This window comes from Anneissia japonica, unplaced genomic scaffold (genome assembly GCF_011630105.1).
Source record: "Anneissia japonica isolate Jap-2015-1 unplaced genomic scaffold, ASM1163010v1 scaffold287720_len810639_cov167, whole genome shotgun sequence".
Lineage (NCBI taxonomy): Eukaryota > Metazoa > Echinodermata > Crinoidea > Comatulida > Comatulidae > Anneissia > Anneissia japonica.
In genome coordinates, this window is record NW_022736945.1 from 189,711 (window position 1) to 211,911 (window position 22,201).

The following is a 22,201-nucleotide window of genomic DNA, read 5'->3' on the forward strand; positions in this document are numbered from 1 at the left end:
TGGTAGTCGAATACAGTCAATGGCCAATGGGGATGTAGCTCTCTAGTAGGTTCTTTAGTACGTGTGATTGTGATTTGTGCATGATTTTCTAGACACGAGAAGGTAGGAGGAGTACTGTTTTCTTGTTCTCTATACAACTTATAAAATGATTGCTATCACTTATGATATACACAATTGTTAACATTCACTATAAATCTATGCGATGGCATTCCAGAAAGTCGATGATTACTAGGCTAAGCAGAGAGTTCTTTATCTCCCTATCATAGCCTACCGGACTAGGCTAGCCTAGGCTTTAGGCTAATCAATCTTTACTATTTATTAGCATGCGGCATGACAAGTGCCTAGCATGCTGGGCCTAGCTTAATGTTGGCCAACATATTATACATCATAGCAATTTAAATCATATTGTACACTCCATACAATTACAGATTACTGAACAAGTAGTACACATTATGTGTACTTCCAAAGTAAACCCTCAAAAGAAGGCCCCAAGCTAGGCTAGGCCTTTTTTGACGTGTGGGTGTGTGTGTGTGTTGTTGCTGTGTGGACTGTTGTTTGCTGAACCCATCCATCCATCTGGAGCCTAGATTAATAGGCTACAGTTGAGGCACCCATTGGATCCAGCTCTGCAGGTGGATTTATAATAAAATTTACAATTTTGGTTTTGGATTTTAGAAACATTCCAAAAACCTCAACCGTACATAAAAAAGTACTGTAGGCGTGTTTAGGAATTTAAACTCTATTCTCAGGAACATTTTTTTTTTTTGATTTGCTGATTTACATCAATTAATCTATTGTAATACACATTTTACAGTTTATTTATCTTCCAGTTTAAAAAGGATGTCCGATATAAACAGGCTTGTCTATGCTATTCTAGAATTTCTGAATCAGCAGGTCGAAAGTGGAGCCCTCAACGAAGATGCAACAGAAAGTGTGGAAGGTACTGTAAAGCATAGCACTTGAACTTGTCTTGGGCTCTGATGTTGGGACACCAACAGCTGTCTATTCCTTGGCTTTAGTCCTTGAGCAAGACCCTTTTAATATGTCACTCTCTATTTCAGAGTATAATATTGATGTGCAATAAAATTGACGTCGCCCTAAATTAACTGACTAGAATACTTCCCTGGAAGTGGAGGAGGTTACACATTGTGCATGTTTGTTTACGTGTTTATACTAGGATGAGCGCAATAATAAATATATACCTTCAAAAAATATATTTCTTTATAACATGGGAGTTATAATTAATGTAATGTAGACAGTTGTTGTTTAAACATCAGTTATCAATATTGAATTTTATACTGTTAAGTTTGACCTTCTGTCCTTTCAGTTTCTATGCAGTGCCTTGAGAGTGCCTATGGTGTAAGCATTTCTGATGATGTCATTCAGTCTCAACTTAGTACGGGAAAGTCACTCCTAGATATATTTACATCAGCTACTGGGGTAAGTTGCAGCTCGTAGATAACCATATACAGTAAAGTACTTGAGCCATGATATTAGTTTTGAATTTACATAATTTAACATTGTGACCTATTTTGTAACATAACTTAGGCTGTACATTTGTTATTGACTTTTTAAAGATTAAAGATTAAAGACATTTTTTGGCACATATAAAATACAGAAAATTGTATTGCATTGCAGATGAATATAAATAAATATAATAAATAATTAATCTGCTTTTGGCAATGCTGAATGGTTGGTTGAAACGGGAGCTTTTCTGATTTATTCATTGGGGAAAGCTATGCAGTGTAACAATTGCAGTAAATAGAATGTTATAATGTAGCGAAAGTGAGGCAATATTATGAATACACACTTTAGCCTTCTCAGTGCTCTTTCCAATAGTAAACTGTAGTGTTAATAAATAACAGTAATACTATGCTTAATACAGAAAGGCAAGATTCTTTAAAACAATATTCTCTAGAAAAGAATTCAGTGAACAAACACTACAATACAATAAAATAAGCATAATTTACAGTTTCATTTCTTCATTTAAATACACTTTGCTTTTACAAATTTCCATTATAATCACTGTAATTATTGTTTTGTAGCTCTCTGCTAATTCAAACTCCTCTGCTGATAAGGCATCTGGAGGGTGTTCAATAGCAGCAGCAGCAGGTTTAGCTGTCATCTCAGAGGAGGACAAAGCAAAAGCAGAACAACTTAAGGGGGAAGGTATGTACAACAATTGTCAGTTTAATATCAATGTTTGATAAAAAGTATATGTGCAGTGGCAGATCTAGGGCTTGCAATTGTTACTTGGACCTAACCCCCTGAAAAAATGACACTAAGTTGAATGTTTTACAGTATATCTTTAATATCTTTCAGGAAATGAATTTATGAAAGGAGAAAAATATGAAGATGCAGTTAATTGCTACAGCAAAGCAATCAGCATTGATAATAACAATGCTGTCTTTTATTGTAATCGGGCAGCTGCCTACCACAAGCTTAACAAACATCAGCAAGCAATTGATGATGGAAACAGAGCAATTACTATAGATCCAAAATATAGCAAAGCTTATGGAAGATTAGGGTAAGATTATAAATTAAAGTTTTGCTTTATTTGTCCGTAAAGTTCTTTAAAAACGTATATTTTTCTTGTGAGATATTTGTATCTAAGATGCTTATATCTATTTTGATTTTTAATTCCACTGTCTTGGGTTGAAATCTTTTTGCTAAGGTCACTCAAAACACAGCCATTCATAGATATATATGGAGTGTTTGGAAGTAAACTTAGCAGTTTAGCTTTTCGCTACTAATGTATTTTTTTATGAAGGAGTTTTTTGAATAAAGATACCGATTATATATAAACTTATACTTGTGCGGTTGTATAACATGCGCATGTTAATGGGCATAGCAAATTGATTCCTCTCTAAGTGGGTTAAAATATGAAAAATGACCACTAGATATAATTTTTCGCTATTTTTGGCTCCACCTATTGAATAACAAGTTTTGAGTGGTCAGTTGTTACTGCAAGTTTAATTCACACTCGTTCTGAAGTCCTTTGGCAAGTGCATTGTGAAATGTCTTGGTATTCATTAACATTTTTAAATGATTTGTGTTACTTTTAATTGAGAATTTTATGATGATCTCTGTTTCCCTTCACCTTCCCCCATTCCAGATTATCATACAGCTGTTTGAATGACCATAAAAATGCAAAGGAGTCATTCTCAAAAGCTTTGGAATTAGACCCAACGAATGAAGGCCACCGTGCAAATCTTAACATAGCTGAGCAAAAAATGCAGGAATCTAGTATGGGGGTAAGTTAAACTTGGTTTTTCTTTTTATATTGAATTATATACTTTTTTTTGGAAAAGTCTCCGTATTCAAATGATGTGTCTTTTTGTTTTAGGTACCTCCTACTGGATTTGGAGGACAACCTAGCTTTGGTGGTATGGACTTAGGATCTGTTTTAAATAACCCAATGTTAATGAATATGGTATGTACTATCTTGGTGTTTATACTGTTTATTACATTTATGCTACATTCAGTTTTATGTTATTTTGAACTTGTAATCATGCCATTTTCATTTTACTGAGTGTATCAGTTGCTTTTTAGCTAAAAGGCTACAAGAACAGTATTTTTGAGCCAAATGGCAATTTTTAGTGGCCTGTAATAATCCTATACATGCAGCACGCCTTCTTTCTTTTGCTAGAACAAAAACCTTTTTTACAGCCAACACCGATCATCTGTAATAAGTAAAACTATAGCTGAGCATAAAGCAGTATTAAAAAGTGCATGAAGGTTTTTCTGAAAATGTCAAAGTAGTTTGGCCTCAGTGTTAAATCAGAAATTCACTTTGGCTCTCCAATCCATTTTTATGTCTATCCCTGACATAAACATTTGTTTTTTCCATTTTTAGGCATCACAAATGATGGCTAACCCACAGATGCAGCAAATGTAAGATTAACTGTTTATACATTTTATTGTTACAAAATGTTACTATTGCAATTACAGTCATTCATAAAAAAATAGTGCTGCTTCTATTATATTAGACATTTTTCTAATTACAAGAAACAAAAAAAATGTTATGAGCTTGGATGGCAGGAGATACTTGAAAGAATTTGATCTGAAGACATTTGGAATTTGTGGTATAGCACCTTCATAGCGAGCCCATTGGCCAAGCGGTTAAGACAGGGGAACTGTGACATACAGCCACAATATTGGCGCTGGTTCAAACGGCACGTTTGCCTATGGTTCTGGTGGTGGAACAAGTCTTCTCGGATAAGGACGCTAAACTATAGGTCCAGTGTACACAATTGGCTCGTGTGCACTTTAAAGAACCCAGTACATCCTTCGAGAAGAGTAGGGGTTACCCCGGTGTACTGGTCCATTTCAGCCCCCTGTCCGGCCACAGAAGGAGTGTTTAAGAAAAATCATACACACTAGTAGCTACGTAGGAACTCTAGAAAAAAAAAAGACAATTTATTTACAGCTAACACTCCACTATCTTTAATTCATATATTCAACAATTTATTCTTATTATATATTTATTCAAAGTGCTTTCATTCACTTGTTCACTTTTTCATTTATACTTTCATTCTTTATTTTTGTATAGGATGCAGGGATTACTAGGTCAAGGAATGGCTGGTGGGTTTGGAGGACCTGGTGGGGCCCCTGCCACCACCCAGCCTACTACAGAGCCAACACCACCAACTAACCAAGCGGCAGACAGTAGTCCAGCAGCACAACCTGACGGCATATCAAATCTACTAAGAGCGTATGTAAAACTAAATTAATATTTGTTTAGGATGTTTTTAACAGCCATGGCCATTTATGTAGAACATCTTATGTGTACAGTATATTTTTCTTTTGTCAAGTTGTGATAATAGGAACATGGCTACTGAATATTTTTTTGCATTCTTAACTCCAGAGGGCAGCAGTTAGCACAACAAGTCCAGCAGCAAAATCCTGAATTAGTTGAACAGTTAAAACAGCAATTCCAACAGATGCCAGGCGGAGACGATCAACAGCCTCCCCCAGAAGGAGGTGCTGGGGGTAAGAGTCTATTATCTTTGACTTTTAGATCAACAATAAAGGTTTTTTTGACATATTTTGTGTAAAAACCTATACATATCTATTTGAAAGAAGCGGTTGTAATGATTGGGAAAAAAAACTCTATTACCCCAAAATACAGGGCCAATGTAATCCAGATCTTATACATTATTATGGTTGTGCACTTTTGTGTAACCATAACTTAATCATTTGTGCACACCTTGAAAAAGGGATTAATTGAAACAGCAATCAAAAAAGCAAAATATATAACACTTGCTTAAATACTGATGAACAAAACATGACATTGGTTTAACCATATCCTTTTATTTCTTTTCAGGTGTTTGAAAAAAAAAAGGTTTTAACATGCGAGTAAACAATTTTCACAAGACAAGGAAATGAATGATGGCATTAGCTAACCTTCAAATTAGTTAAATCATTAATCATTGAAATATATATTAAAATACAGTAGGTTGGTTGAGATACAAATTATACTTTTATTTTTTATTTACCAAATATATATTTTAATTTTCTACTGTGGATGTTGTCAATTTTTTGTAATGAAATGGTTTCATTTTTTTTCCTATTAATCAAATGAAGAAGTTATATTGAGTTGCTGCCATATCCACTGATATGAGTTTTTTTAATGACTAACTTTGATACAATAATTGTACTGTTAAAATTATATTGTACTGTTACATATATATTTTCGATTGGAACACTTTTTACAAATGTCCTTCGTATCACAGAGGAAATAACTAATCCCTAACCTGTTGTTTTAACCAGATGTTAAAATGAACACTGAAAATGAAAAGATAAATCAGTTTGTAACTTTGTTCAGAAAATTTCTCCATTCTATCACATACTGACCAGGGGTCATAATAAGTCCCCTGCAAGTCACTGGCCTGGAAATTGAGACATTCTTCTGCACCAGTGGCTGCTCTAGGATATATTTTCTGAGGCGTGGGGGAGGGGGGTTCTGAGCTGTCCAACAAGGGGACTTGGGCTGGTAGGCCCGAGCTCGGGAAAGGGTTTGAGAGGGTGTTCCCTTTCCCAAATGAGATTTTTTTAAGAATAGGAACCTCTGGATGGTCAGAAATGACACTCTCTGATTGTGACAGACTTGTATTAGCTTGGCAAGGGCCTATTTTTATATATTTTTTAATCCGACTGCCCGACAAGCTCTGTCCAATGATGGGCTTGACCTGTCCGGTGGAGGGGGGGGGGAAGGGGATTAAGCATTTAACTAGATCTCCCGGAAGTGACTTTTTTTAACTTGGGACCCCTGTACTGACAACATCCAGATGTACAACATTCCACACTCAATCCATCGCTATTGTGTCTTTCTTCCTACATAACAGCTACAAATTATAATTCCAGTACCAGAGTCACATAATCCATTTTATGTATATCTTCTTCATCACTACAGTTTTATTTTGTAAAGTGCAAGGCGGCACTTGTATTCTGTTGTGGCTCCACCATGGGGGAGAGAATTGTATACCCCTGTGTCTGTCTCCACTTGCATTTGTTGGACTAAATATATTCGGCTTGCCATCTCAAAACCAGCGTAAAGGTATTCCGAGTAATTAGCTTAAGAATGTGGCAGTGTTGTATACTGTAGTACAGAGAAGCTGTAATACTGTTATTTATAACATTAGCAATAATGAGTTAATTTCAGTAAATGACCTCATTTTAAAGCTTATAATATCATAATGTGGAGAATATGAAAATATTAAAAAGTCATTATTCTTGTTTAGGTCGCTGATACTGTTTTTGGCATGACAAGCCCAATATTCTTACTGTCGACCCTAAATTTGAGCTGGTAATCAAGGGATTTTTGTAGAAGTCTGTAAATCATTGAAAACTTTATCTTAATGCAGTTGAGTTGATTTGTTTATTTTGGTAATTTAAAATGATGTTTCAATGTTCAGATTTATAAGATCGTATTTCTGATTTCAGGAGGTGTTAAAAAATGCTTATTTGAGGCATGCCATCCCAAAACCAGCGTACTCTCACTATGTGTGAAACTGAGTAATTAACAGCAGAATTAGCATACTATGTTGGTTATGGTTGGGTTGTAAGTGAGGGAAATTTTCATTATAGTGAAGGTAGATAGCGCTTTGTAAATGCAAGGAATAAGCACTTTGAAGTAACAAGTATTGTGTACAAAGAAGCTATAATAGTTTTACTCATAATTTTGGAAATAGTTGATTCCCGTAAATGACCCATCATTTTAAAGCTTATAACGTAGAGAATATGAATAAATTGGAAAGCCAATTCCTGCCAGATTTTAGGGCCAATATATTTGTTGAAGTACTTGCTTATTGCTAAGTCCATGGTGCTAAGTGTTTAAAATGGAAACTGTGGAAGAAAAAGAGGGTACGAGTCCTGGAGAAGTGTGCTTCTGCAGCGCACTCGCTTCCTTGGTTATTGTTCATCAAATGTTCCTCAAAGCCAAGTCATTCATATGTTCTAAACATCCAAGTAAATTGCATCTTTTCAAGCTCTTTATTAATATCCACAGTGGATTCTCTTTTTTTTCAGTAATGTCAAATATACATTTTTCGATGTTTGTCAACACTTTAGTATACTTGCTATATTATACAGTGAAACACCAAACCACACAATTTATGTAATTTCTAGGATTTGAGTCTGTCCATAGACATATTTTGGAGAAAACAATGTACAGTAATTAGAAGATACAACTAGTAGCCAAATTTACTGTATGCATTTAACAAAATGACGATTCAGGAAGACTGCAAGTATTGAAATTGTCAACTTAAACCTCATTGTGATATCAGGAAGGTAGACTCAATTGTAAAACAGATAACCAGTAACTTTTTATAGTTTAAATTTAGCATATAAAATTGAGTTGACTAAAAGACAATAATTAAAAACACCAGCTGATAAGCATTTAAGCGTCATTTCCATGTTGGTACATACTACCGCTGATCGGTTATTTGAATTAGGGGAAAAACAATCAGGGGCGGATCCAGTAATGTCTGAAAGAGGGGCTGATTGAGAGACAACACTGTTTTCTAGATGTCCAGAAATAACCTCTGAAATGTTTCAGGCAATCAATAATAATTTCTTTCTTCCTTTCTAAAAGAGGTGACTAGGCCGGCCCGGTTCCCCCTAAATCCACTCCTGACTATGCAGTGGCCCTGCTGGAATGAGTTGAGAAATGAGTCACTGTTTTCCCCCTTATTGTATTTCATGAACACTAAATGTACAGTGTGTATGTTTTACACAAACCATTTTAAAATATGATGAACAAACTATACATTGAATACTTTATAATTAATTTATTCAGTATATTTAACTTTATACATCAACTTGTTTTCACTTAAATTGTATATACTGTACATTTTAAGTAACTATTATAGGTTCATTGAAATCGCAATGAGCCAATCTATTATATTTAGTGGCTTGAGCCTTACTCTGGATTTGGATAAGATACATTTATATATCTTATATAATTATCAGGTTGTCGTAAAGATTGAAAATTAACAAATAAACATTATGGGCTTTAATTTGTTTGTACAGAAAACTATATTTATCATATTTATAGTGATAGACATTTCTGACCAGGTATAAAAAAAAAAATTACCTAGCATGTATCTAAACATTCTATTATATCAACCGTACCAATTTAGAATAGATTTAAAAAATATAAATATACCATGTTACAGGAGTTTCCAAATTCAATACAATGTACAGTATTGGATATACTGATTACTGTTTAACAAAATACCATGAATCACAGGCCACCATTCTGACGTCTGCTTACATTTGGAATGTCATCCTTCAATAAAGTTTTATAACATGAGTGTGACCCAAGGAATAAATATTGCACTGTTTCTTCATGCACCCTCTAAGCTTGTGTAAACAAATACTTGAGCAATGTCATCATGTTCATATGTCCTTTTAAGGTATTGATCAGTCAGTCTTAGACCGGAGATGCTCTGCAATATAAAAAAAAAATCTAGTTTGGTATAGCCAGAAGGAACTCTTCAATGCGCTTGAGCCCAAGTCTGTTTATAATACAACACTTAAGATTGATTGAAACAAACCTAGCAACTTTGTTTGTGTTAGCATAAATACGTCCAAAGTGCTCTAGTGTAAAAATAGCCTTCGACAAAAATTACTTTAAAAATTAAATAAGCACAAGATAATTTCAGATGTAAACTGAAGCCTCACCAGTAGGCCCGGTATCGAGGCCATCAGAGTTAGATCAATATCCATGCTGGCACCCGGCCCAAGCTTGCCCAGCTGCTTGCCCGACACACCTATCCAATGTAGACCTTTGGTGGTATTTGTCAGAACAAGTCTTAATTCCATTGTTCGATCACTGGAGGAAAAAATTTATTCCATCAATAGATCAGGTAGATAAAACAGACAACAGTAGTTGGTATCAGTTTACCAGATGGCTCAGACATGAACAGACCTGGAGAAGCAAGTATCTGTAAGACCTAGTCCACACCTCAAGCAATTTGAGACCATTTTGGTATAGAGCGCTACTTTACATTAAAATATATAGAAAATAGATGTACAACATAAAACACATTAGCAATTTCACTGTAATTATGTTTCCGTTAGAGTGAACTTATTTTTTAAATAAGGTGACAATTTTTATGTTGGCATTTTTTTATCCATCCCTGAAAGAAATCACATATATTGTAAATAAAATATTTCATACAAAATACTGTATACAAAAATATATTTACCAGCAACTTGTTATCTGACACTTAAAATTAAATGGTTTCTCAATTTGTACGCCGTCTGGTACTTCATTGATTGCGAGCCGAACATCACCATAACCAGGTGCCTATAAACACAAGAAATATGAATCATATTTTTTTTTTTAATTAAAAAAGCATAAAAAAATTAATAGGAATATTAAAATATTTTGTACATTACACATAACATACAACACGTATTGTTGCAATCAAGTGATGCAGAAACATACCACTCTTTCCAACTGACTAGTCTGCAAGCGCCCTCTCTCGCCAAGGTTGGTCCTCCATACAATGTCAAGCTTGCCGATGTTGGAGACTCCTTTAAGAATCACCTTCAGTGCACCTGGGTGCTGTTTAGCAGTCAAGCAGTAGAGGTACTGTCTGACGTCCATTGGATTAAGATAGTTTAGCTTGCCAAATGTAGTTTCACTGTGCAATATAAACATAATAATTTGGATATCAATTTGAAATACTAAACGCACAAGGTATTAATAAAAAATGTCAAAAAAACTCCTCTTTCCCCTTATTTAAAAAAATCCAGTTACTGCATTAATACTTAGCACTTTCATATTTCAAGTTTCCTTCCTTCCATCCATCCATCATTCAATCCATCAATCATTTCATCCGTCAGTCATTCCGTCCATCCATCATTACGTCCGTCAGTCATTCCGTCCATCTATCCGTCCATCTATCTATTCATCCATTGATTCTTGCTTCCCATCAATAATACATTTATTTATTCCAATATTTATTTAGACTATTATTTCTTTTATTCTAATTGCATCCCTAGATAAGGTTCTTATTGTAACAGGGTCTGTAATTGTCCTTACTTAGATTGAGTTCGTTCAACTGTGTTTAGTTCTCTGACATTGTATTTAGGTGAAGGTTCAAGGTTCACTTTTTCCATGCACATTGGTGAGTTTGTGATATTCTGAATCTGTGCTTCCAAATACACCTCATCTGACTAAAAGTAATACCACAAATATTATCAACAATTTTAAATTGTAAATTGCACTGTAATCAACATTTATGAATTATTCAAATTTATTCAAAATTAATTAAAAAACCAGTTATTGGATTGATTAATTTGCAATATGAACTTAAAAATTATTAAGCATTGCTCTTTGTGGTTATCATTACGATTGGATGGGATAGGAGTATTTTGGTGTGAATCACACCAAAGATAACGGACTAAGTCCAAAAACTTGCTTCCAGTCCTTCTGGTGGTGAATTGGGCGGTACACCGGGAGACAATCCCCTACTCCTTTCCAAGAGTGTACTGTGTTTTTAATGAGCACAAGGCCACGTTGCACACAGGACCAACGGCTTAAACGTCTCTTCCGAAAGACGGTGCACTACTGTAACTTGTATTTCAGCCCTCCAGCTGAAATACAACTTTCAAATCATATCAATTTAATTAACTGAGAGCAAAAATATGATAATATTTTAGTATTTCATTTTATAATATTTGAATATTCTGCTCAAAAATTTTAATGAATTTTTAGATTTTTTTTCTTTGTCACTTACGTCATACATTTTATATTAAAGTATTACCTTAAATAATAGTTTATAAAATCATATATTATGATAGGCATAGACACTAAAATTTACTATAACTCTCAACAAAATGATTGTATACTTCTAATCAGATACATTTTAGTTATAATAATAATAATGGTAATGGTATAAAAAAATATACAAAAAAAAATTATAAAAGAAAGTAAAGGGGATATGACAACAATTTTCAGTAGATATTTGACATTGAAAATTGCTGATGAAAATATGAAGGAGAAACAAAATATTTTGTGTACATAACATGGATAAGTTTTTACCCAAACAAGTCATGTAGTGAGAACCAGAAAGAAAACCAACAAGTACCTGAAAGTGCTATAATCCAACTAAACCAAAACAAATGAAAAAAAAATGATATAATGGGTGGGATGAGGGTATAGATGGTATTCTAAACTATCAAGGACAGTATAATTGCAGTATGCAGACAATCTGTAGTTAAACCAACTTGTACCAATTCACCATTCTACTCACTAATTAAAATGTTACTCCGTTACTAAAAATTTGCACCAACACATGTAGAGATTTGTTAAGAAATATTAGTAGTTTAAAGTAGTAGAAATTAATATGGAGTCAACTATTATTGCTTGTAATACTTGTTTGAGAAGCAGATTAAAAAGAAAAAACATGTTATATCGTCATTGCGGACTTATAAAATCCGCATACACCTTAAACCTAAAAGAAAATGCATACTTTTGGAGTCCGTACTGAGCCCAAAAAATCCGCAATGAAAATATAACGTGTTAAAAGACCGAATCCCCAATATAGTATTAAAAGAAGTTGAACAAATGATGAGAAGGCCTACATTAAATATGAGTTGTCTGAAGGATATAATTTGCCCAGAACGGGTATGTGTTGGTATAACTACAAATTAACTGACATAATTCAAAGAAAATAATAAGAGCCTTTTAAAATTCACATACAGTACAGAATATGACAATACATATACCTCCATTCATTATACAGTAAAAAACATTAAAAAAAGAGACAACATAGAATCAGACAATTAAATATGGATAAGTTGATTATGTTATAATGTATTATATAAGTGTTCATATATATGTTGTATTAGATGGTGAATATGACCCTAGTATTAAAAGAACATTATGAAAAGTATTAGCTGAAAATTAGTGAAGGTGAACATCAGAAGGTAAATAATATTTTTCCCCCTTCACATCCAACAGCAAGTACACACTAGGCACTTACAAGATAGAATCTTATTGAGGCCTAGAGAGGGTAGTTGTTTTTATTCTTGAGAAATCAAAGATGTGCTGCGACAGGATTGAATCCAGTACCCCGGGATTAAAAGGCAAGCCCCTTAAGCACCAAAACTAGTTTTACACTAAGCTAATTTATTCATGCGAATCAAAAGCTTTTCGCTTCAGCGAAATCAGTAGTTCGAACTGTTTCTACTTTTTATGAAGTGAGAAAATGCGCAACCAATCAGAGATCAGGAAGCAAACTAACACTGTCGATTCTCATGAATAAATACACCTAGTGTAAAACCGGTTTAAGCTGTTCAACTCCACTCCAAGAAAATAAGTAATTCACAATGGACATTATAAAATAATAGGTGGATACAATCTTTAAAGGTTGTTGACCTATAAATACATTTAAAGATGTATTAAAAGAAAAATAAGTTTCAGTGTAGTAAAGAGATAAGACCTAAATAATAAAAAGAAGCTTTTGCCAAAAATATAAAGTGGAAATTTTTAATGTCTAAGATTTTGTTAGAAAAAAAAAAAGAGTCAGTTATTCATAGAGCTGTAAATATGAGCTATATTAAATGGATTATATTGTATGACCATACATAGTTAAACAGAATGGCTTGCAAAAAAAAAGAATAAAAATGATAAGAAGATGGAAAGAATGATTGAGGGAGGAGAGGGGGTATATGAGATAATAAATTAGATGCAAACTTCTACAACTTACAACAAAGTCCTGTGGCAGGGATAGGGTACAGTGAGTTTATACATGCAGACACACCACAACAACATAGTAAGGAGAAAATCAACACAAAGTTAATATTTGGGACAACAATATAGTATCCATGGCAACTACAGCACAACAGTTGCATAGCAATATGGTTATTAATAACATCAAGACATTTTTTAGAATAATGTATATAATTTTAATAAGGTAATGTAAGAAATAGATTATTTTTTGGTATATCTAATTAAGATTTTAAATATGATAACATTTTATCTGATAAAATAAATACAGTAATAAATTAAATAAATTATAATCTAATAAACTAAATTATTTAAAAGTATGATATAAATATGCTCATACAAGATATGAACAATTGTGTACAAAAATGAAAATATATTCATATCTAATTAAATAAATCTATATTCCTTCTCTTAGTAGGAAATTACTGGAGTGGTTCTTTTTAAATTTTGAAACAATTATAAACAAAGCTATATAAAGTACTAAATTTCTCATTCTTCAATATACACTACACCTGTTAAACTAATCCTCTGCTAAGTAATATAAGGGGAAAATAGAAAAGACATATCATACTTGATATGAAAAGGGTTACTGTACTTTTTTAAGTACAGGGTTACTGTACTTTTGTATAACTGTGTATCTTGTTGCAGACCCATTCAATAATCAGTGAACAACAGAAAGAAGTGTATAATATACATTACAGCTAACATGCCTTGCATACAAAGGGCTCTTTTTATTACCTGGTCACTAAGTCAATTACCCAACATCTACAAATCATATATATACATACTGTACTAAAAATCAAAGGGGTACATTTCAGGCAAATCTACTGTATAATAATGTTACTTGCAAACTAAATAATTATCAAAAGTTTTTGGCTTCACATATCCACAGTTAAAACATAGATCACATACACACACACATCTATACATGTTATGTAATTAGACAAAAGCCATACTGCATAGAACACTCTCCCTCGGAAGCGTCTGTAGTCCTGCAGACATTTGAGGTATATAAGTAAAAGGAAGTGATCATTTCATAAGAATTACTGAAAAATAAATTATTACAGAAGTAGTTCCAACAATTCATGTCATATATAGTCAGTAAACAGCCAATCAGAGTGTGGTGAGTTCAGAGTGTTAACATTATCTACAGGCTAAGATGGATGGATGTAGGCTTGGCATAATTATATTGTGAGCACATGGAAATGCCACCTATAGATCCATACATAATTTATGTATTTTATATTAACATTTGAAAGCCAAATTTAAAAAAAAAATCATGTTTCTTATATCCCATTTTTCATCATTTGAGTAGCTTGACTGATTGATAAGAACATATTTTTTTTTATAATTTGGTCAAAAATTATAGTAATTATTTTAGATCTTAGAATCCAGTAATGTCATTAATACACCATTCCAAATATGTTTAATATAATTTGTACAAGTTCAATATTCCTATTAAATATCACAACTACAATATTAGCTTACCTCAGCATTATAAAACTTTGTTTTCACATCAAGTGGTTTCAAAACCTAATAGGATAATGGAAGAAATTTAAAATCTGTAAAATAACTGATTTGCATTTAAAAGAAATGAATAAGTTCATATCAAAATTCTAATGAGACGTAGATCAAAGCAATTAATTAATCTTCTTTTCATAATTAAACAATTACAGAGCATGAAATAAAAAACAGTAGAAAACTTCTAAAATTCATATTTGTAACTTACTTGAAATTTGAAAAATTTTCTAAAGTACATTTTTTCACCAGAGGGCGCTGCATAACTTACTGCACACACCAAACTAGAAAATAAGCAATGATACTCATCAACAAAATAAACAAGATGCAAGAATACTTCTAATAATCAAACATGTACTCTAATTTTTGATTTAAACATCAACTGACATCCTTGGCTTAGCTGGTAGAGTTAACTTCTTTAAATATGGTTTAAATAAGAAATTTAAAAAATAATAAAATCTAGTTGGTAATGTTTTACTTTTTATGTCTGCATAATAATTCCACCCATTGATTTGGTAATTATTCAGACTTAATAGATAAAACACTAGTTATAAAAAATCAATAAATAAATAAATAATAATAATAATAAAATATTTTAACCCACAATATAACCATGCTTCATTTCTATAAACATTGATGTAACCGTAATATCACATACATATGCGTTCCAAGTTCTTTGACCTCATGATTGACCACATCATCTACCGAACCGTCAGGCTCCAAGTCACCATTGTTTGGAGTTGTCGTGGACGATAACGTCAACCTCTGTGAAGCTGTCTGGAGATCGGTTTTCACTTGAATATCGGACACAGTGCTCTGGCTGTCATTGTGCACATTCACGTAACTTGAAAATGTCTCTCCTAAATAGATACTCCTGCATGTACAATATAAATTGGTGACTAAAAATTTCTAGTACTTAAAATTCGAATTAAAATTTTTAAAATAAGCTATAAAATGATTGGCTACTGCATTATTTTATATGCATAATAACTTTACACTGTTAATATAATATGCTATAGGCATTTAAAGTGATTTACTATCATTAAAGGAGTGATATAAGATTTAATACATATAAACACATTTCATTGCTCTAAATTTTATAATGCTTACCCGAAGTTTTGTGGTAGTGTCAACATTTCACTAACAGAGAAGGATGGTATACTTTTAACACTCGCAAGACTTGGTTTAATATCTGTTAATGTGTCTCCACCTAAGAAAAAAAATATATAGTTAGTAAAATTTTCATAAAAATATTATACAAAACATAGCTTACAGCTGTTAGTATTCATGTCCGTGGCAGGGAAAGTGTTAAGGATTTTTCCCACACAATACTTGACAGGCCTGAATGAAGCTGAGAAGTGCTCTTATATATTTAACACACATTTTTATCTGTAGCTTATTGTAGCTGGTGTATTTTGTGGAGTGTATAATAGAAGAAAGAATTAGTATTTTTTTTATCATCATTAGTCTAATAAGTGGTCTTTTATTGGAGGGAGACTGTAATTGATTAGGATAAACCATTAAATAAAAATGCGTGGTGCTTTCTGGAGCTATGCTTACCTGCTATATCATTAGCTTCACAGAGGACTGGTGTTAAACCAATAAACGATGGTTTTGTAAGCCTCATTACTAAAAAGAATAAAAAATCAAGAACTGAAATTTTTGTACCAATACAGAGACTGTGTTCAACATTTGGGTCCAATTGGGTGCTCAGATTGGCAGAGACAATAAAGTGCAGTGTAAAACTAATTCTAATTCAAATCATCATTAGTTGGTCTAAAAAACAGAAAAAATAACCCCAAAATACAAAGAAACCCCAAAAAACCGGCTATTATAAGTTCAGTTGCTTATTTGGCAGCAATAAAAATGAGTTTCTGTGTAAATTTAATATTAATAATATTTTGTGACTGTGAGCCATCATTTTTATCAACAACAACGAAGCCAGCATACCATAACAAAAAAAGGCTTTCCAGGTGTTAACCTTGCACCTCGAAATATCACTTTTATATCATTAATTATGCCATACCAGGGAGTTGTTATAACAACTCCCTGGCCATCCCATACACTACCCGAGTCATGTACCGCTCACCCACCTAGGCCCAGCCTGAGAACGCTAAGCCTAAGTTAGCTTAGCTAGGCCTAGACTAGTGAGTAGCCACCCCTCGCTCGATAAGCCTCTTGGGCATGAGGACTGTAACTGGCCTAAGCTAGGCCTAGCTAGCGGCCCTACGGCCTACCCTAGCCTACTACTACTAGGCCTAGCCATAGCTAGGGCTAGCCTACCCGGGCCTAAACCCATCCCAAGAGTAAAATTACAAGTGCTAATTTTAGCAGAGTTTCTTTTATTTTAAAAAATAAATGCATCCATAGATTTTTCGAAGAATACACGGAAAATACCTTTCAAAGAGAGCAAATGTTCCTTTTCTCGACCACCACTACCCTCCATTTTGTTGTTTTTGTACGTAACGTTACGTCACGTGTGTGACACCTTTGGCGACACCCCTTTTGGCTTCATCAAAATAATTGTCTATTGTACAATATATACTATAAAATTAAATAAAAAATTTATTCCAAGAAAACATAATAAGTAACAGTAATAATAATTAGAGAATAATATATGCACTGTTATATAAACTAATTATTTAAGTCTGTATTAAATGGATTAACTATACAGAGTCCTAGGCCTAGGCTAAAAGCCTATGAACTTTTTATGGTTTTGGTTTGTTTTGGTCTATAAACACGGCCACAGTGCTACCTTTGGCCACAGATAATGAGTAATTTGTCCGTGTCGATAGCCTAAGAAAGCAGTGTCGATAGTCAGTTTCCAGAGAACGAATGAATGTAGCTTAGGCTAGGCCCAGGCCTATGTTTGTTTGTTTGTTGTTTTTTTGGAATGCAAAGAATGGCCTCAATCTCAACAAAACATAACTATGAATGTGTGGCTGATAGAAAGCCAAAATCTAATGTAAGTATCGGTTAATATAGTCAAGCAGAAAATTAATTAAATGTAACTGCAACTATGAACTAGGCCTAGGCCCTTACCTTAGGCAATGTTTACGCGTGTTTAACACCCACCACCAGGCCTAGGCTAGCCTAAAAGCTAGCAGGCTGCAACCTTTGCCAATAGTCCCTAAACTACCCCAAGTTTGTAGTGCGCCCTCTGCCTTCAGTTTGTCAAAGCCGCGGAAGCCGTACACTGTCCTGTTGTATCCAACTAAAGACTAAAGTAAAGGCTATAATATTAATATATTATTAAATACTGTATAACGATGTTGTTTTTTTTTAGTGACGAAATCGGTAAATGTGTTTGAATGAAAAAATTAATGTTATTTACTGTGTGATGATTGAATATCATACATCAATACAGGCTTAGCAGTGGCGGATTTAGATGGTGGGGGGGGCGTACATCCCCCTCTATTTTTTTTGTAAAAAAATTGTTTTTGTAAAGCTTATCAGAAAATACCATGGCCATGCTAAGGGTAAGTGATAAAAATCAATCAAATATCAACTCAAATTAATGAAATTGCTAGAGTTTTAAGGGAGAATCTTCCCTTGTATCCCTACCAGGGGCTCTTTCCTGAGAGTCTCACTTAGTTCGGACATTCACGCCACCTCTTTCTTAACGGGCTGGATCTGCCCCTGCTTAGTTAGGCCTAGAAAAATGATTTAATAATTTTGATTAATGATTAAAAAAACTACATACAGTACTCTTGTAGGAAATTAAATAACGTTTAAAATAAAAAAGTGCCGTGGTAAGCTTGGGCTGACGCTGATTTCGGGTGCTGAAAGGTGAACTCACATTAACATACATTTAACCAGAATTGATAAATTTACTTGGCCGATAATGCAATTTTACAAAAGTATGACTGCATATGCTTTTATTTATTTCATGCAAGTATATCATTTACTGATTTGTTTACGGTTTACGTAAATATAACCACTTCCAATAATATAAAGTGACAGCATAACAGGTTTGTGCCAATCACTAAATTCCTATCCTTTATTATGGTTAAATAAGCTTTTACTAGTCCTAGCAATGCAAAGTATAAATCTGAGTGTGTTTTAATTTGTTTATTAACAATTTGCAACTCTAGGTGCTGGAATGTAGAGTATGTGATGATGTGTTTAGTCTTCAGGGCAAGAAAGTGCCTCGGCTTCTTCACTGTGGACATACTCTATGTCATGAATGTTTGACCAGACTTCCAGTTTATGGTGGGGCAGTGCTTTGTCCATTTGACCGGCAAGCAACTCAACTAACAGATTCAGGAGTTGCGGGCTTGAAGAAGAACTTTGCACTTATTGATCTCATTGAAAGATTGCACATTTCGAAAGAACAGTTTAATATCCTACGAGATACTTTACCGAATACTGCTACTGATAAGGTAAGAACAATTTTAGATTCACCATGATGAATGTAATCAGTATGCAATACCATTGTTATCATCGATATTGTCAATATTATTTTCATCCTCCTACTTTCTTATCATTATTGCTCTTTATTTTTCTTTTCCACCTTATCATATTTTCATAGAGTATAGTATTTCCACAACACCTTTTATTAGGATCATCAATCTTAGTGGCAGGTCCAGGAATTCCAAATAGAGGGGGTAGAGGAAGGGACTTGTAGATCAAGGGTTTAGTTTTAAAAGGGTTATTTTGCCAGTTGAATTCACCACTGAATCATATCAAATGTTTTAAAAGTCCTATTTCAACATACTGTACAATCGACATCATCAATATCATTTTCTTAGCCATCATTTGCAATTTATCTTTTTTTTTTCAAATGTTTTGTATGTAATTTTCTTCCATACCTCTTTGACACAGACTTGTATACAGTGTGATGAAAACGAAGAACATAAGGCTGTGATTTACTGCACTGTATGTAGCACTAATCTCTGTGCCCCATGTGCACTAAGTACGCACTCAACTCGGACACTAGCCAAGCACAAGCGTATCCCGTTATCTGAGAAGCCGCGGGAGCGGCCAGCATGCAACATTCACACGCCACACCTTGTCGAGTTCTCATGCTTAGAGCCGGAGTGCCAGTCCAACCCGTTGATGTGTTCACTTTGTAAAGATCACGGAATCCACAAATCACATAAGGTAATTACCAGAAGATTTATTTGTTTATTTATTTATTTATTCATTTATTTAGGCACACTACACATATGCAGCAATGATTGTCAATAGTGAATATATCACTGTCCTACTTGCAGTTGACAATGAATTTCTCAAGACAAACGTACACACACGATGCTTTACACAAACTAAATCACAATATGATGTTTAGGAAGTGGAGTTGCTCAGGTCGTGACAAAAAATCATGCAGCACTGACAGGAATTTATTATTGCATTACAGTTGCATTAGCCATCTCTTTCTGAAAGCACATGACCTCCATATTATAGATGCTAAAAATAATCTACCAGTTGATATGACTATGTTATTGCATTCAGTTGTATTAGCCATCTCTTTCTGAAAGCACATGAAATCCATATTATAGATGCTGAAAAATAATCTATCAGTTGATATGACTATGTTATTATGTGACATTAACGGTAATACCTAATAAATTTTAAATAAAATATATTTTCTTGATTACATTTTTAGTGTTCTGCTTTGAGCCAAGAGGCAAGTATGACGAGGATAACCATTAAGGAGACAGTGCTTCAGATCAGACCATTTATTGACGAGATTTCGGAGCTTATGCAAAAGCTAAGCACAACCATTGAAGAGATAGAAGGTGGTACACGTTTAGTGGAAGACCTGGATGGCATTGCCGAGCCTAGACATGTGAGGCACACATTTGTTGTTGAAATATGTGTTTAATTTATTTAAATTTATTTAAATCTTACAGTTACTGTAATCACCTCCATGGCCTAAATGCTGTAATGATGCCAATAATTTGTCAGTATAACCATGGAGGTATGGTATAACAGCCTTTAGTATAATATAGCCACCAATATAATTGTTGGTGGTTATATTACAAATAATATAACCACCAACAATTATGTTAAGAAATATTTTACAGATGTTAATGCAATACCTATCTCTACAGATTCCAGGGACAGCTGAGATTGTTAGGTCCCGTGTACGTCAACATTTTCAGGAACTCCATGAAACTCTGCAACGGCAAGAGGATGTTGCACAAAGTGTCATTGATTCGCACCTACGTGAACGATTGTATGTTTTGCGACACCAGCAAGAAGCGTTCTCAAATATGATGTCACAAGTAACCACAATTTGCCTTCAGTGTGACAGGGCATTGCAATATGTAAGTATATTAGAGCAGCTTAGCCAGTCGGTTAAACTGGTGGTAGCCACTGTGTGTGCGCTGAACCGTGGAGATGTGTGGTTAGATCTCTCGGATAATTCTATCAGCTGCTCTCCTTGTGTTTCAGCAGGAGGGCTAAAATACAAAAATACAAATCTCAAATTATTTTGGTGTTTTGTAACCTTTGTTATATTTTGTTTTTGAAGGGCAATGCTATGGTCTTCCATGCAAGGACAGAAATTAATAAACTCCTTGTTCTTTTCGTTTTTGAAGGATAACGCTAGGGTCCTACTAGCAAGGACAGAAATTAACAAACTTTTGGAATCTTTGCGAATTCATCAACAGCAGTTCAATGAACTTTCACAGAACACTCAGCTCAGTCCTGGAATTCCTATTACATTCACAAAGGTACGTTTTGAAAAAACTGTTGATAGTAATCAATAAAGGCTGAAATTTTGAGAATCATGGTTTCTCTTTTTATTGGGACTTAACGCAATATGCAATATATATGTAATTATACTAACATTTCCGTAACAAATATATTTATTGCACAGTGCATTTTGCTTGCGGTTACAGAGCACTTGAGAAAACTCATTTCCACAACTCTGTAGATTCCGAAGGAGGTGTACTATCTGTTTTGGTGACAATCGGCATGTAAACCTAGTCTATGACCGGGGCTGGATCCCCCTGCTCCACTCACAGGACACCCTGGGTTCTTTTGAAGTGTGTATAGCAGACCTACAGTTTATAATCAGTATCCAAAAGACTTGAACCATGAGTGAGGAGGGTCTTGTATCCACCCTGATATAAGCCTCTGTGTTAAAATGTCAGTTAAAATACATTACTGCTCGGGCACTCGACTTGGTCTTCTACTAACAGTAGAGCAATTAAATTGATGTACAACAGATTTCTTAATCAAATTTTTTTTATTGATAGGATAATCGTGTTCACATTGGGCCTAAGATGGAAATGAGAGTTGTGGTATTAGGTTTGGATAATGCGGGCAAGACGAGTATCTTATTCAAACTGAAGCAGAATGAATTCATTCAGACAATACCAACAATAGGTAAAGCCCTGTCCAGTCTATCAAATTCTATTTGACAAAAAGCTGTTGTATGCCCATATGTAATCATCATTGCCTTTTGGTGATGATGTGATGTCATCA

General features: G+C 34.0%; 3 protein-coding genes across 6 annotated transcripts in view; 2 read left to right on the forward strand and 1 right to left on the reverse strand.

Annotated features, from left to right (window-relative positions):
* On the forward strand, nucleotides 1–7,896 carry LOC117117016 (small glutamine-rich tetratricopeptide repeat-containing protein alpha-like). Of its 2 annotated transcripts, none has more exons than XM_033261189.1 (11): nucleotides 1–102; nucleotides 831–940; nucleotides 1,328–1,440; nucleotides 2,046–2,169; nucleotides 2,323–2,527; nucleotides 3,116–3,254; nucleotides 3,347–3,433; nucleotides 3,857–3,894; nucleotides 4,553–4,714; nucleotides 4,868–4,992; nucleotides 5,327–7,896. In XM_033261189.1, exons 2-11 carry the CDS (start codon nucleotides 841–843, stop codon nucleotides 5,332–5,334), a joined length of 1,101 nt encoding a protein of 366 aa, XP_033117080.1. In that variant the 5' UTR covers nucleotides 1–102; nucleotides 831–840; the 3' UTR covers nucleotides 5,335–7,896. The 2 variants fall into 2 exon arrangements, with proteins under 2 accessions (XP_033117080.1, XP_033117081.1); XM_033261190.1 differs by having other exon boundaries at nucleotides 37–102; nucleotides 815–940.
* LOC117117015 (trafficking protein particle complex subunit 13-like) lies at nucleotides 7,529–17,912 on the reverse strand. Of its 3 annotated transcripts, none has more exons than XM_033261185.1 (13): nucleotides 17,807–17,912; nucleotides 17,162–17,308; nucleotides 16,325–16,393; nucleotides 15,875–15,974; nucleotides 15,423–15,638; nucleotides 14,976–15,048; nucleotides 14,735–14,779; nucleotides 14,203–14,238; nucleotides 10,556–10,689; nucleotides 9,956–10,154; nucleotides 9,714–9,814; nucleotides 9,187–9,337; nucleotides 7,529–8,951 (listed from the first exon to the last, which is right to left on the reverse strand). In XM_033261185.1, exons 2-13 carry the CDS (start codon nucleotides 17,208–17,210, stop codon nucleotides 8,850–8,852), a joined length of 1,275 nt encoding a protein of 424 aa, XP_033117076.1. In that variant the 5' UTR covers nucleotides 17,211–17,308; nucleotides 17,807–17,912; the 3' UTR covers nucleotides 7,529–8,849. The 3 variants fall into 3 exon arrangements, with proteins under 3 accessions (XP_033117076.1, XP_033117078.1, XP_033117079.1); XM_033261187.1 differs by lacking the exon at nucleotides 14,203–14,238 and adding an exon at nucleotides 13,227–13,235 and having other exon boundaries at nucleotides 17,807–17,910; XM_033261188.1 differs by lacking the exon at nucleotides 14,203–14,238 and having other exon boundaries at nucleotides 17,807–17,911.
* Nucleotides 17,564–22,201, forward strand: part of LOC117117014 (E3 ubiquitin-protein ligase TRIM23-like) — a 9,534-nt gene continuing 4,896 nt past the window's right edge. Inside the window, exons 1-7 of the mRNA XM_033261184.1 lie at nucleotides 17,564–17,729; nucleotides 18,859–19,146; nucleotides 19,589–19,867; nucleotides 20,373–20,555; nucleotides 20,821–21,036; nucleotides 21,310–21,444; nucleotides 21,973–22,102. Of these exons, the coding sequence (XP_033117075.1) occupies nucleotides 17,658–17,729; nucleotides 18,859–19,146; nucleotides 19,589–19,867; nucleotides 20,373–20,555; nucleotides 20,821–21,036; nucleotides 21,310–21,444; nucleotides 21,973–22,102 (1,303 nt within the window). The 5' untranslated portion in view covers nucleotides 17,564–17,657. The remainder of the gene's footprint in view (nucleotides 17,730–18,858; nucleotides 19,147–19,588; nucleotides 19,868–20,372; nucleotides 20,556–20,820; nucleotides 21,037–21,309; nucleotides 21,445–21,972; nucleotides 22,103–22,201) is intronic.

Excerpts from the sequence above, each read along its gene's own strand:
- LOC117117016 (XM_033261189.1), top strand. The coding sequence starts at position 841 with ATGTCCGATATAAACAGGCTTGTCTATGCTATTCTAGAATTTCTGAAT. Across the intron at positions 941-1,327 it reads TGCAACAGAAAGTGTGGAAG|TTTCTATGCAGTGCCTTGAG; the intron begins GTACTGTAAAGC and ends CTGTCCTTTCAG. Across the intron at positions 2,170-2,322 it reads AGAACAACTTAAGGGGGAAG|GAAATGAATTTATGAAAGGA; the intron begins GTATGTACAACA and ends AATATCTTTCAG.
- LOC117117015 (XM_033261185.1), bottom strand. The coding sequence starts at position 17,210 with ATGGAGGGTAGTGGTGGTCGAGAAAAGGAACATTTGCTCTCTTTGAAA. Across the intron at positions 15,975-16,324 it reads TGAAGCTAATGATATAGCAG|GTGGAGACACATTAACAGAT; the intron begins GTAAGCATAGCT and ends TTTTTTTCTTAG. Across the intron at positions 9,338-9,713 it reads TGTCAGATAACAAGTTGCTG|TGATCGAACAATGGAATTAA; the intron begins GTAAATATATTT and ends TTTTTCCTCCAG.